At 35.9% G+C, this 16,109-nt stretch overlaps 1 protein-coding gene across 1 annotated transcript in view; it reads left to right on the top strand.

The window, feature by feature from the left end:
• Nucleotides 1-15,731, top strand: part of LOC142340386 (cilia- and flagella-associated protein 43-like) — a 62,987-nt gene extending 47,256 nt beyond the window's left edge. The window contains exons 2-6 of the mRNA XM_075390963.1: nt 14,789-14,825; nt 14,897-15,030; nt 15,099-15,230; nt 15,343-15,439; nt 15,542-15,731. Coding sequence (XP_075247078.1) covers nt 14,797-14,825; nt 14,897-15,030; nt 15,099-15,230; nt 15,343-15,439; nt 15,542-15,731 — 582 coding nt within the window. The 5' untranslated portion in view covers nt 14,789-14,796. The remainder of the gene's footprint in view (nt 1-14,788; nt 14,826-14,896; nt 15,031-15,098; nt 15,231-15,342; nt 15,440-15,541) is intronic.
• Nucleotides 15,732-16,109: the final 378 nt, after the last annotated feature.

Genomic DNA, 16,109 nt, shown 5'->3' with positions numbered 1-16,109 from the left:
GCAGATATGATTTTATATGTACACAGTACTGATATGCGCATGTGGACTCGAATTTTGACTGGGCTCCTACTGATCTTGACTCGCAGTTCAGTCCGGGAATTTTATTTGATGACTGTGCTGTTTTTAATCTTGACTACTATAGCCTTTTCTTCATTGGTAAAAGGAAAAGTTTGTTACTTTCTCTTGAAATCCAGATGAGCTGGTTTCTAAGAAAGTTATTTTCCGCTCATTTTTGAAAGTCATCGTTTATCATCAATAACTTCATCCACTGTGTTATTTTATTATTATTAGTATTAAAAAATTCACTTTGAATTTATTTTACTTTCTATTTGAAAAATGCTTTGTCTTTATACTTCGAATTGAAATACAGTGTTTCTCTTTCTCTCTCTCTCTCTCTCACCATATATATATATATATATATATATATATATATATATATATCCTTCTCTCTCTCTCTCTCTCTCTCTCTCTCTCTCTCTCTCCTCGTAAAATCTGCAATCGGACTATCTTTCTTCCTACTCATGTCAGCCTTCCAAGCAGCAAAATAAGCTATTCAGACAGCTTCAGTAGTTTAGCTAGATCACAAGCTCCTGTTTGAGAGGATAATCTTTCAGAAATGTTGCTCAAAGAACGTTTTGGAGAAACTTTTCTGTCAATTTGTACTTACTCACTCCGCAATAGTTTTTCCAGAGTGTTCCTTCTACCTTGCAATAATTCTTATCTCAATTTCAAGCAGATAGACCGTAAATATTAAGGTCTCCGACGGTAACATGATTGATATAATTACACGATTTGTAGTATTTGTTGACTTCCTGTTAAGTTTTGGGGTCTTTCCGGTTATAGCAACACCCCTCAATTAATTAGAGATCGTCTATTATAATTTTTATTATTTTCAGATTGTATTGAAAAACTTCATTTTTTGAGTTTATAAAACTTTTGAATTGATGACAATTTCAAAAAGAATCGCAATATAGTATAAAATTATCAAATAAATTATTTTTTCCCTAACATCTGCAGACACACAACTTCCTTCCCACATGCGACAGCCTTCCATGCAGCAAAAATAGTTCTGCAGACAGTTTCCTTAAAGCATTGCGATCACTCTTCAGTGTTTTGATGAACAATACTTAGCCCATGCTGGCCAAAGAACATTCGCGCCAGCTTTTCCAAAAAAAAATTATTTTGCGGTAGTGTTTCGTTACCTCTATTTCGAATAGATAGTTAGTGTAAACGTTGAGGCCATAAGTTGCCGGCGGAAAACAATTGAATTGAACAGACGATGTGCAGAATTGAAGTTCGTTTTCCGCGTGTTGAGTTTTGAGAAAAGTTTGTATCGGCTTGGTGGGCTATTAAATTAGTGGTTTAGGCCCTGTCCTGGTGTTAGGAAATTTGAAAACATGACTCCTAAATAATAAAAGATGTAAATGTAAAGGATTGTTTTGTCAGATAAAAAAGTTTGGCCTCTTCTGCTAGTAACTTCTTCTTCTAAATTTGATTTTATGTACTTCCGATGTTAACATTCAAGGTTTGTAGCCGTTTTAATATTTAAATAATCTAATTGGTGATTTGTTGGTAAACGACTTGAAAATATATCAACTAGATAAAAGAAAACGTGAAAGTTTTCATTTGATTTGCCTGATATGTATAATTTTCTTGTTCTCCTCTACGATCTTCTCTTTTGAATTTGATGGTTTTTGTTTTTGTGATGTTGTCTTTAAGGTTTTGTCTAGTACAGTATGACCCGAGTGCTTTTAAAGTTTGCTGCAAACAAAAAAAATAAGAATATTGAAATAAACGTCAGATCCCACTGACAAATTTACAAATGGTGTTTATAATTTTTATTATCTTCAGATTGTAATTGAAAAACTTCATTTTTTGAGTTTATAAAACTTTTGAATTGATGACAATTTCAAAAAGAATCGCAATATAGTATAAAATTATCAAATAAATTATTTTTTCCCTAACATCTGCAGACACACAACTTCCTTCCCACATGCGACAGCCTTCCATGCAACAAAAATAGTTCTGCAGACAGTTTCCTTAAAACATTGCGATCACTCTTCAGTGTTTTGATGAACAATACTTAGCCCATGCTGGCCAAAGAACATTCGCGCCAGCTTTTCCAAAAAAAATTATTTTGCGGTAGTGTTTCGTTACCTCTATTTCGAATAGATAGTTAGTGTAAACGTTGAGGCCATAAGTTGCCGGCGGAAAACAATTGAATTGAACAGACGATGTGCAGAATTGAAGTTGGTTTTCCGCGTGTTGAGTTTTGAGAAAAGTTTGTATCGGCTTGGTGGGCTATTAAATTAGTGGTTTAGGCCCTGTCCTGGTGTTAGGAAATTTGAAAACATGACTCCTAAATAATAAAAGATGTAAATGTAAAGGATTGTTTTGTCAGATAAAAAAGTTTGGCCTCTTCTGCTAGTAACTTCTTCTTCTAAATTTGATTTTATGTACTTCCGATGTTAACATTCAAGGTTTGTAGCCGTTTTAATATTTAAATAATCTAATTGGTGATTTGTTGGTAAACGACTTGAAAATATATCAACTAGATAAAAGAAAACGTGAAAGTTTTCATTTGATTTGCCTGATATGTATAATTTGTCTTGTTCTCCTCTACGATCTTCTCTTTTGAATTTGATGGTTTTTGTTTTTGTGATGTTGTCTTTAAGGTTTTGTCTAGTACAGTATGACCCGAGTGCTTTTAAAGTTTGCTGCAAACAAAAAAAAATAAGAATATTGAAATAAACGTCAGATCCCACTGACAAATTTACAAATGGTGTTTATAATTTTTATTATTTTCAGATTGTAATTGAAAAACTTCATTTTTTGAGTTTATAAAACTTTTGAATTGATGACAATTTCAAAAAGAATCGCAATATAGTATAAAATTATCAAATAAATTATTTTTTCCCTAACATCTGCAGACACACAACTTCCTTCCCACATGCGACAGCCTTCCATGCAGCAAAAATAGTTCTGCAGACAGTTTCCTTAAAACATTGCGATCACTCTTCAGTGTTTTGATGAACAATACTTAGCCCATGCTGGCCAAAGAACATTCGCGCCAGCTTTTCCAAAAAAAATTTATTTTGCGGTAGTGTTTCGTTACCTCTATTTCGAATAGATAGTTAGTGTAAACGTTGAGGCCATAAGTTGCCGGCGGAAAACAATTGAATTGAACAGACGATGTGCAGAATTTAAGTTGGTTTTCCGCGTGTTGAGTTTTGAGAAAAGTTTGTATCGGCTTGGTGGGCTATTAAATTAGTGGTTTAGGCCCTGTCCTGGTGTTAGGAAATTTGAAAACATGACTCCTAAATAATAAAAGATGTAAATGTAAAGGATTGTTTTGTCAGATAAAAAAGTTTGGCCTCTTCTGCTAGTAACTTCTTCTTCTAAATTTGATTTTATGTACTTCCGATGTTAACATTCAAGTAGTTTCTTGAACAGTATAGTTCCAGTTTGTTTAGAATTTGCTGTAAATTAGAACAATTTCTAACACCGAGTACCATGTCGATTGTATAGAAAATTACCTCTGATTCATTACGTTTCAACTTGTAGTATAGATCAACAAAAAAGACTAAAAAGTAAGGGTGATAGATTGCTTCTTTGAGCAACAACATTTTCTTGCTTCGTTTCTGGCGATAGCGTTTTCCTATCTAAAACTTGTTTCAATAACACCAAAGTACTGATTGCAAGGTTGTTAAGATGTTTCCATGAAGCCCCATTTTAACCAGCATTGATATCATAGAGTCCGAATATTATAATCAAATGTTTTTTGTGATCAATAAAGCATGCGTTGAATTTCCACATTGTGTCACGTTCGTTTTGATTGCTGTATTGAGATGGGAGGCTGCATGCAATGTGGATAGGCCACGTCAAAAACTGCAATGGCTTGGCGATAGTATTTCGCATTCTTCTGACCAAATTTGTGAACGTTGATAAACAATTCCAGTGAAAATTTTGCACAGACAACAGAACAAAGTAATTCCTCTATAAAAACTCCGTTTTTTACCCTTCTCTTTGTTTTTTGTATGTATGAAAATTTTCAGATATTAAGAAGAGAACGAGATTAAACAATTAAAATGTACAATTGTCAATAATGACAAAGTTTTTTTGCTGAACTCGTTTTTTAAGCCATCTGGTCCTCCAGATATACCGCTTACAGATTTGAGAGTTCGTTGTTGCTTTTATTGTAGTTTGGTGGTTTAGGCTTGATTGATAATCCAAATTAGTAAAAAAATATAGTCATGGTTCCCCAAATACTCGGCCTGAAAAGTTTCTTTTCTTGAATTTTTCTTAACACCATATTGTCGTTTGAGATACGCCTAGCAAGCTCTATATTAAAATTAAGCTCTCTAGAATTAACCCGTTTTGATTTCAGTATTTTCCGGAAAAGTTATTTATTAGATTATGCTTCTAAGGTTACCTAGTTTTCTTGGCTGATTCGACACGTTTTTCTCTCTAATATACACTTTATTCTGAAGATTTGCTTCATTTCAAGAGAATGTGATTTTTCCGGGAGCCTGTGTCTGTATTCAGCTTTCAATTCTCTGTGCAGCAAGCACAAGTTTTATTGAAAAGTGTTGGTTACTTTTATTTAGCAGAGGCGGCTGCTGATTCATAGATGGTCTTGGTGAAATGTGGTTACGAATTGTTGATTTCACTCTGTGTTGTAGGTTTCTGCAGTTCTTTCATCGCTTTCGACATTTTACTGATGTCTATTTTGTGTAAATGCATTTTTCTACGTAGTGGTGTTTCAAGTTTGCCGTTTAGGTCAACACTGCATATCACCTGTTTGTTTTTCGTGAAGAACGTGTCTCTTCTTTTTCCTCCTTTTTTCCATTCCTGTGACTTGATTTAAAAATCTGCTGCTAACAAAGATTGAGTCGAATACGATTTTAACGTTTTGAGACTCATACACTGGTGCGTTATTTTCGTTCATTCAGAGCATTTTCCAGTTATTCATGCGAGTCTACAATTGAAGTCACCTACGAGTTTTACTTGGCTCGAGAGCTATGTTTCGATAATTTTTTAAAATTGATAACATTCTCTTTTTTATTGTTTTGGTACTGAACGTTTCCGTCAATAGTTGAAAGTTGTATGTTAGAGCTTCACTCAAGCGTGATTTCAGAGTTTTTCTTGCTTTTTCGACGTTCAGAGATTACGGTTTGTCATGGTGATCTCATTTGAACTATCGGATTGTACTTTGTTTTGAAATTCTGGGTCGGAATCTGCCTCCTTTTTTCGTTAGTTTGACTATGAATTTTTTAAGAGTCCTTTTTCAATTGTTTTGATGTCTGGATGTATATAAACAGGTTTAAAACGCTCAATTTTTTTCAGACAAATTGCGCTTTTCAGTAAATCCAAATCCCATTCATCCGTTTTGCACCGTATGCGTAGTGGCTGTTTGCACTCTGAGTTGGAACTATTGTATTAAAAAAATGACTGCTACTACCTAGTTAAATATTCTTTCTGAGCAGAGAAAATTGAATTTAATGTCATATCATAATGACAAACTTACAAATGGTAATTACAAATTCATTTGTTTAGAGTGTAATTGAAGACATCTCTCTGTGGGTTTATAAAAATTTTGAAGTAGTGACCATTTTAAAAATGAAGCGCATTATATTATGTGATAATCCAATATATTAGTTTTTTCGCAAAATCTTCAGACGCACAAATTGTTCTCCCATGTGTAACGGCCGTCCATGCAGCAGAAATATTTATGCAGACAGTTTCCATAAAACATTTCGATCAGTTCTCTGTTTGGGGGGACAAAATTTTAGCCCTTGCTGGTCTAAAATCATCAGTTTTACAGAAAATTTAGTGTCAGTGTGTACTTGCTCACTCCGTCCCAGTTTTTCCAAAAAATGCTTCAATTTTGTGTTAAGATTTTTGTATCTCTTTTTCACGTAGATCGTCGATGTAAATGTTAAGGGCCATAGGTTGCCATCAGAAAAAATTTAAATTGAACCAACGATGTGTAGATCTGCAAAAAAGACTAAAAAGTAAAGGTGATATTTTGCCTCCTTGAGCAACATCACTTTCTTGCTTCATTTGTTGCGATAGCGTTTTCTCATCTAAATTTGATGGCTTTTGTCTTTGCGTTGTTAGCTTGCAAGTATTGTCTAGAACAGCTTATTTCAAGTTTGTTTAGACATTGCTGTAAAGAAGAATGTTTGCTAACACCAAGCGCAAGGTCGTCGGCATAGAAAACTACTTCTAATTCATTTTGTTTCAACCCGTAATATAGATGTGGTAAAAGATTAAAGCGTGAAGGTGATAGTTCTCCTCCTCGAAAAACACCAGTATCTTGCTTATTTTTTATAGCGTTTCCTCATCTAAAACTTGTTGCCGGTTAAACCTAGATACTGATGGCCATGTTGTTACGATGTTCTCACGGAGCCCCATTTTAACCAATTTTGATATCAGCAGATTCCGATTAATAAATTCAAATGCCTTTTCGTAGTCAATAAAGCATGCGTAGAACTTTTTACATTGTGTCACGTTCGCTTTGATTGCTTCTTGATGACAGGCTGCATGTAATGTCAAGAGGCTACATCGAAAACCGTTTTTTCTTGGCGGAAGTACTCCGCAATTTTCTGATCATTTCTGTAAACGTTGACAAACAATTCCACTGAACATTTTGTGAAAACAAAATAGCAACCTAATGCCTCTATAGGATTTTCTGTTTTTTTGAAAATTTCCTTTGTATCATGATTATATGTATGAATAATTCCAGATATCAGAAAGTGAACTCCCTGAAAAACAAAGATGGAACGAATGAAAAAAACAATTGCCGATTGCGAAGAAACTTTTCTTCATGAGCTCACTTTTTGGTCCATCTGGTCCTCCAGATATAACGTATTTCAGTTTTGAGAGTTCTTTGTTGATTTTCATTACTATAAATTGGGTGTTAAGGCTTGAATAATAATTCCAGTTGGTTAAAATATAATCCTGGTTCCCCAAAACTTCGGCTTGAAACATTTCCCTTCTGGAATTATTTTTAGCCCCATATAGTCCTTTGAGATACGCCTACCAAGCCCTAAATCCAATTTTTGTTCCTCTATAAGTCACCTGTTTTAATTTTAGTATGTTCCTGATTACTTATTTATTAGATTCTGCTTCCACGGTTACCTAGTTTTCTTGGCTGATTCGATAGTTTTTCTCTCTGATATACTTTTTTGAAGATTCGATTCAGTTCAAGAGAACGTGACCTTTCTTGGAACCTGAGTTTGTTTTCAGCTTTCAATTGCCCGTCTAGCATTTAATTTTTTTAAAACCTTTTTTGGTGATTTTTACTTAGCAGAGGCGACTGCTGATTCATAGATGGCGTTGTTGAAATGTGAGTACGAATTGTTGATTTCACTCGGTGTTGTAGGTTTCTGTAGTTCTTTCATCGCTTTCGACATTTTACTGATGTCTTTTTTGCGTATTTGCATTTTTCTACGTAGTGTTGTTTCAAGTTTGCCTTTTGGTCAACACGGCATATAACCTGTTTGTGTTTCGTGAAGAACGTGTCTCTTATTTTTCAGTTGGTGTGACTTGACTTGACTGCTAACGAAGAGTGAGTCGATTACGATTTTACGGTTTGTAGATTCGTACGTTGGTGCGTTTTTTCGTTCAGCTATTTATCCTCTGAGTCGGGTTTATTGCAAATAAGATTGACCGCTACTAACAAGTTAAATATTATTTGTAAACATAATTTCAGTTCAGTTTTGCGACGAGGTTTATTCTTATAATCTCTTTGTCAAAGCCCACGTGATCCAGGTGTGGAAGTTGTCCATGCCCAAGTCTTTTTCGTACGTCTTCAGAAGATTCGCCTTCGCTCTTCTTACTGGTGGTAGTCTTTTGATGTGTTGCAGAATGTGTTTAACTGAGTTATCTCTTCTCAGGATATGTCCGAGATGGGCGCCTCTTCTGGCTCGAATGAGCTCTGAAATGGGAAACTCATAGGTTAAATCGTATAAATGATCATTTTTTATTAGTTTCGGGTACCAAACGTCTAGACATTGACGTAACTGTCTGCGATGGAAGGAATCTAACTGTTTGTTGATTGTCTGGTTGACTGTCCATGTCGAACAATTGTAAAGGAGGATGGATCTGACGTAAACATTATATATTTTAGTTTTTGTCCGAACATTGATGAATTTGTTTTTCCAGATTTTTCGGTACTTGATCATTGCTAATTGAGCTAGATGTTTTCTACGGTTAATTTCCGCTTTTTCATCTAGGATAATTCCTAGTTTTTTTAATTTTACGAAGATCTGAGTCTTTGTGATATCTGAAAATTTACGTTTTGGAATCGTTCACTCGCAAATTGTATCTCCGGAGTACTTTTGTGGCTACTTCATTAACTGTTTTGACTTCATCTTCCGAATTGCAAAGAAAGTTCACATCGTTTGCATATTCTAGATGCCATGGGATTTTTGGTGACTTGGTTTTGCAGTAATCATAAAAGTGTAGAGGAGTTGCTGTTTCCTTTCGGAGGTAGTCATGACAATTATCATGGAAAAATTCATCTGTTTCTCTGAGTGCTTCGTCTAAATAGGCTGTAAATAGGCGGGGTGATAACCCGTCCACTTGAGGAACGCCTTTTTTGGTTTGGAATTTTTCGCCAAGATCCTTCCCTACTTTCACCTCAAGAGTTGTGCTTGTGAGTAGTTTCTTTATTAGAGTGATGTTTTCATCTGCTTTTTTCTAGATCTCAGAATGTATATGAGTTTATCCCTGTCGACATTGTCGAAAGCTTTTGACATGTCAATTCCTACACAGTACTTGTCAAAATCTTTAGAGATGGCCCCAGCCATCACGTACTTGTGGGATATGACTATTTCTCCAGTGTACCTATTAGTTCTGTAGGCAAACTGGGTTTGTGATAATGAGCCATCTATTTGATCTTTTATTCGTTCTAAAATATTTAGAGACAACAGTTTTCTGTATGCAGAGAGAAAGATAACTGGGCAGTGACTTTCAGGTTTCGTCGCGTCCTTGCCTGATTTCTCGATGGGAACCAGATATCCTTTTGTTAGCGATTCGTTGGAATTCAGGATTAAAGTGTTGAGGTCTCGGGTTAGTTTCTCAACTGATTGCTTCTCCTCGAATCGAGTCTGGTTCTTTTGCACGGTCAATTCTCAGTTTTGTTCGTGTTCTTTCTATTCGGAAGTAGACACTGACTTCCAAAAACTGCTACTTGTTACCTCTTCTTGGCATATGGTGAATTGATTCTTGAAGTAGTTTGTGTGTTCTTCTATTTTGATTTGAGGTTTTTTCTTGTCTTTTTCGTGATAATATTATTTATGGCTAGCGATGAGTGAGCATTATCTTTCTTCTGCATTATGTCATTGCTTTCTTTGAGCATTGCTCTGGTGACAAGAAAGCCAATTCTTAGTTTGAGACAATTTTTGGCTCTAGTTCTTTCTTTTTTCAGTTTTTCGATTTTATCCGGATTCCTCGTTTGCGACATTTTTTCTTTGATTTTTTCTTTTTCATTTTCAGGTCACTTATGACCTGATCGTTTTCTTATTTGATTTTTGGCTTGTTCACACTCTTGCATCTTTCGAAATCGTTTTTTCTCCACAGGCTGGTTAATACCAGTCTGTGATCTGTGTTGACTCCGAAAACGTTGTAGCTTCCTGAATTCCTCATCGAATACCTCTTTGAAGCTCTTAAAAGAATATAATCAATTTGATTATTTACTTTTTTCCTCGGATGCCTCCTTCCCATGTGGTGATGTGGCAGGCCCGATGTTTGAAAAAAGTATTTGATGCCACAAGATTGTTCTCGCACTGAAATTTTTGCAATTCGCCATTTGTATTTCTGGAACCTCTTGCGTGGGCTCCTATACCAAATTAGGGCTTGGTCTGTTTGCCCAATTTCGCATTGAAATCTCTTGTTATTATTAGGTTGAGCCCTTTGAATTGACTTAGGGCTGTCTGGAGATCTCTATAATATTTTACAGCTGCTTCATCTTGGTTGACTATGCCCATGTGCGGGGCGTAGGTGCTGAGGATCACCAGACTGTTTTTCTTGATCTTCTCCTGGTATAAGAGTTTGGTGTCGTCTTCGGCCTTCTTCATTTTCCAGGTTTTCTTCTTTTCTACAATTAGATAAGATATTCTGTCGTTGATCTGTTGGTTTTGGAGAAAACTTTGAGATTTTTCTGACTGCGAATCCTAGACCATGCTGAGCACATTTTCTGTCGAAAGAACATTTTGAAGAAGAAGAAGAAGAAGATTGAATTAAGCATCAGATCACACTGACAAATTGTCCAAATTATTTACAGATTCAAAAAATAAACAATAAATTTAATTGTTTAAGAGTTTTTAGAACTTTTGGAAAGGGGTCAAGTTTAAAGTGACTACAATAAAGAATATGGTGGGCTGATGAAAGAGTTCTTTCTCAAAATCTGCACACACATAGGTTTTTCTCCCATTGGTAATAACTTTCCATACAACAAAAATTATTGTGCAGTCCCTTGGCATAGAAATTGGCAATTACTCTCCTGTGTTTTGGCGGGCAGTCTTTTAGTCAATGCATATCATGAAACTTCAATTTGTTTAAAAGCGTTGTGGTTGAGATGTAATTGCTTACTCCGCACCAACTTTTCCAAAAAAACAGCTTCTATTTTCCGGTAATGTTGTTTTATTTCGATTTCAAAAAGTTCATCGAGGTACGTCTCTAATCCGTAAGTTGAGGCTGGAAAAACAATTGAATTGAAGAGTTGTTGTGCTGAGTTGAAGTTGACTTTCTGTAGATATAGTTTTTGGTTTATTGAAGCAACTGACTGATTAGCTTTGTTCATTAAATGCTTTAGATGAAGACTGGGAGATAACGTGCTTGAAAAAATTACACCTAGATAACAAAAGGTGTTAGTAAACTCAACTTCTCTTTTCTATATATAGAACTTTTCATCGATAGCTAAACGGCCACCTCTTCTAAATTTTATGCATTTTGTCTTGTTTACCTTAATTTTCAAATGTTTCCTGCTACAATACGTGTTCAGATTATTCAAACTTTGTTATAGTTGGCATTGGCTATGGCTCCCAAGTACTAAGTCATCAGCGTAAAATATAACACCTAGAGCCTTGCATTTCAACTCAAAATATAAGTCAGCTATGAATAAACTAAATAAGAGTGGTGAGAGTTTGTCTCTTTGTGCTACTCCTGATTTCTGTTCAATCTCATTTGACAAGAATTCTCCATCAAGGATCTGCTGCAAGTTGCATTTTATCACTGACTGTATTGTGTGTAGCATGTTCCCATGGAGCCCCATTTTTATCAGTTTTGTAAGCAGCAGGTTCCTATTTACGAAATTGAAAGCTTTTTCGTAGTCAATGAAGCAGGCATAGTATTTGCCAATGCAGCTGATGTTATGCTTGATTGCTTCTTTCAATTGCAAAACTGCGTCGATTGTGGACAGTTTGCGTCTGAAACCATACTGACTTGATGGTTAAATTTGATTTCGCTTGACCCATATTTGCAAACGCTGTTAAATGATACCCGTAAACAACTTGTACATGCAAGATAACAGACTAATGCCTCTAATGCCCTTTGCCTTTGTACAGTGGTTTAATATATGATAACTTCCAAATTTAGGGTACATTCTGCTTCACAAAGCAGAGGTTAAGTAAATGGAATACGTATTTTTGCATTGACTGAAAACCTAATTTAATACTAGTGTTGGTTATTCCATCTGTTCCCGCTGCTTTACCAGCTTTTAATTTTGAAGTTTCCTCGATAATTTCTTCCAGTGTTATTGGATCATTCAAATGTCCGGTACATCTCCAGTTTGAAAAACTATAATCGTGGTTTCCTAAGGTTTGGTCGTCTAAAAACTCTTCTAATATTTCGTCCTCAGCTTTAAATAGACCTCCGAAATATGATTCCCAAGTTGGAATTGTAATTCCGGATACTTTTGCTAAAACTTTCTTTGACTTCAGATTTTTCCAAAAGTCACGCCTTTCTGATTCCGCTTTTCTGATTATGAAACTTTCGCGATCTATTTCATGCATCATTTTGTGTTTTCTGCATAGTTGCTTAAAGAATCTTTTCTTTTTAAAATAATCAGAATCTGCTTCATTTCTCTGTCTATATCTCCCAGTCTATGTCTCCCAGCATTCAACTGCTTATGCAGTAGGTACAGTTCTCTGTTGAACCATTTCGGTGATTTTCTTTCAGGCCGAACTGTTGCTGATTCATGAATGGACTTGGCAAATTCGTCATACGATGTGTCCATTGCGTTGCTATCGTGCGGATTTTGAACGCTTTTCATTCGTTCGTTCAATTGTTTAACATCGAGTTTACGCAATTGGTTCTTTCTGCTTTCCGCTATATCATGTCTGCGTTTTAGATCAAAGCAGCAAGAAACAGGCTTGTGCTTTGTGAGGAATGAATTGTTGATCTTTATCTCGTTAAAATGTTCTAAGAGTTCCCTGCTTACGAAAAATAAATCGATAACACTTTTACCGCACTGAAATTCATATGTTACTTCTTCATTGTCGTTAACGCAGTGAAGATTCCAATTAATTAAAAATTTGCAGTGTAAGTTGCCTCTTTCAGTTGAGTCGAGCCTGCAATTGAAGTCGCCGCCCAGGATCATTTGTGCTCTGCCTTGACAGCATTGAAATGCTTCGGCAAGTGCTTGATATATTGTCTCTAAATCGGTTTTTGGTAGAAAATATGCTACAATTATAATTAGACTGAATTCTTTGATCTGCATTGCTAATAATTTATGGTTCTGATGAAGAACATTGCATGTAATTCTTAATTGTTTGCTCAGTGCAATTGCTAAGCCGCTTTGCGGCCGCCCTTCCCGCTTTTTATTGCCTTTGTGCAGAAGCATGTGAAACCAGGTATTTCAACTGAATTTAAACTGCATGTTTCTGTTAAACGTAAGATATCGTATGCGATTGCTTCACTTGTGCACGTTGATAATGTCCCTTTAGCACCTTCTACGTTCCATAAACAAACTGTTAGTCACAATCCTGTTTTCAACGATTTGATTCCCTTTAGTTTTGTACTTGGCGGAAGGATTCAGCAGTATTTTCTCTTTTAATTCTGCCACCATTTTCTTTCTATTTTCTCGCTCGGTTTTAGTTAGATCGGGTTGTATAAATACGTACTTGAATCGTTCGTTTTCTTTTAAGCTCTTTGCTTTCTTTAGGTCCCATTTCCTTTTTTTTGTCTCGTATTTTATTCGAAGCAGCTGTTTGCCTTCTGTATTTTGTTTGCCAATCCTTTGACATTCAAATTTTATGTTTACTTTCAGGGATTCTGCAATTTCCGAAACAAGACGATTGTCAGATGCTTCAGTGTTCTCGCTGTCAGGCTTTGTCCCGAGAAGAACCAGGTTTTTTGAGCGCTTTTTCTGTTCAAACTGTTCTTGGTTTACGCCACTGACAACTTCGGCGAAACTCAGCTTCGATGGGACTGAATTAGATCTGGACTGGTTTGCCTCTTTCATCTTATCTAGTGACTGGGTTACTACTAGTTTTTCCGAGGCCTTCTCGTAGCTTTCTATTTGCTTCTTCAGCTTCTTAATTTCTTTGGCTGCACAGAAACCGCAAGTGAAATCTAACAATTCCGTTTGTGCTTTCATTTCTAGAGTGTACACGCGGATATCGGTCCACATTCCGCAGTCATTTTGACATTCTACCGTTACTTGATAGCCTTTATTCGCCGGCATTTGCGCCTAGGGAACTAAACAGAACATTTTGCGCCTAGAAAGAACATTTTCATCGCAGAGTTGTTTGCGGAATGAAATTTTCGATTGACAAAATTGTGCGCAAGAGCCATGATCGCTAGATAAAATTCTTTACTGTGATAAAAATGCTAATTGACAATAGATCCAACCGAGAACTTGTTTTCTAGAACTCTGGAATAATGAAAATCAGTAATCTGCGATCCCTACAACGGACTCCAATACACGATTGCTATGTCAATTCTCTTTTGTAACTTGATGTTTTTTTCTTATTGCTCAAGGATTTATAGTATCTGATCATCCTATACTTCGCGAAATGTGTGTTGGAAATTACATGACCTTTAAGTACTGGGGGCTATAATAGAAAAGACCCAATGTCTTTACAGAATGTAAAGGTTTCTATTCATTTATGCAGATCTGGTAATTCTTAATTCGATGGTTGGGTATAGGAATCTTTTTAAACATTGAAGTCTTCTCCCTTGATCTTACCGATCAAATCACAGTTTTCAATGTATGCTTTTACCTTTGAGCAAATTTTGTCACGTAAGGTATTGCGGATCGATCTTTTCTTCAATGATGTTTTATACCATCGAGATACCATTTACCATACAAAATGTAAAATAGCCTTGCGCATCAGCAGCATAAAATTTCTGAATCAGAATATAGGTGTACTCTTTTTTGTATCCCTGGTTTTTATTACCCTTTTCCCATTAGTTGGTTCTCTTTGTGGCCTCCGACTACAAGGAGTAGGTTGTTCCGCAGCTGAGAGTTCTAAACGTACAGTGGAGCAATAACAGAAAAGAGCACAAGTTTCTGGGAGGGGTCTTATTTTGGTACCCTCATGGTTCACATTGGGATTCAAAAAGTAGCCATTTTGAGAATTTTGAGAATGATTTTGAAATCATAGATTAATAATGATGCTGTAATGCTGAATTTACATACTAGATTTTACGTTATTAATGTGTGGAATTGAATTTGGGGACTACAACATCATGAGGTCATGAAAATTGCAAATTTTCAAAAGCGCTGGAGTCTTTAAAAGCGCTTGGGATGGAACAAAATAGATCAAAATACTTTTTCAGAACGGAATGAATTCGTTCGGAGAGCTTAAACTGAGGTAAATCCAATATTTTTAAGCCGTAAAATTAATTTTAGCTTAACTTTTTAAATGACCAACTTATTCTTTAGCTGGGTTGAAAGCGACAACGCAAATTCGGTGAAGTTTGTCGACAATTCTGTTCTCGTGTTCAAATCAGGGACTTTCATTAAATTCTATGATACTTTCTCAAAGCAATCTTTTTGCTATTCATCTCCAGGCGAAGGTATGTCTATACGAACTCAACAGTAACTTGATTCTATGTTTTTGTCTGCAATGGCAAGTAATATTTAGGAGTGGGCGTTCTTGCAGTGGATAAAAAATCCGGACTAGTTGCTTTTTCCGAAATATCACCAGAGCCCAGAATATTTGTTCACACTTTTGCGAGGTTTGAACAAAAAGCCGTTCTCAAGGATGAACTTGGAGGTTAAAAAATTTATTTTATTTATCATATCAAAACAATGTGTCTTCACTTATCTGGTAAAATGTGCGGAGCATCCAAATAATTTACGTATGTAAGTAGCCAATATTGTTTTAGATGGAGCAGAATTAGAGTACACTGCTCTTGCTTTCAGTCATGAGGGCTCCTATTTAGCAAGTTACAGTGGTGTTGGTGACTTCAAAATAATAATTTGGTAAATCATTCAGGAACAAATTCTTAAAGTATTATTAGTCAACTCAAATGTTGAAGCACAATTGTTTGCGAAGTCATCTTCTGGGTGATCTTTTTAATTTAGGAACTGGCAGTTACAGCAAATTCTTTGCAAGAACTCTGTTGGCTCGGAGTTTGGCATTACCACTGCCCTCTCTTTCAATCCTACCAATTGGAGACAACTCATCTCCGGCAATACTCAACGCCTCACTTTCTGGACCATCGAGAGATCTAATCAAAATCACTACATCAACCCTAAGTTCGTAAAGATTTAGCGCCTACCTTTGTGATTTTTGAAATTATTGTTGTCGAACGAAATTCGGTCTTTTCTCCAATTCGGTCTTTCGATTTTTGTTCCATTCGGTCTTTTCTCCAAAAAGAGAGATCAACTTTAAAGAAATAGGGTGCGAGAATCCTGTTTCGACGAATTTCTCCGTTTCATACGGTAAAATTTCAGAGATCCTTCTCTCATTTGACATTACAAAGACTCGTGGGCTAGATGGTTTACCACCAATCTTTTTCAAGCAAATAGCGGATCAAATGAGCGAAATTCTCCAAAGAATTTTCAAGAACATCCAGAGGTTACGAAAGATACCAAACCAGTGGAAAGTGGCGTCAGTTTCACCGATCTTCATGAAAAGGCATAAGAGCCA

The sequence above is a fragment of the Convolutriloba macropyga genome, chromosome 5, assembly GCF_964194025.1.
Source record: "Convolutriloba macropyga chromosome 5, txConMacr16.3, whole genome shotgun sequence".
Taxonomy (NCBI): Eukaryota; Metazoa; Xenacoelomorpha; order Acoela; family Convolutidae; genus Convolutriloba; species Convolutriloba macropyga.
The sequence above is the reverse complement of the archived record's forward strand: the minus strand, read 5'-3'. Positions and strand labels throughout refer to the sequence as shown.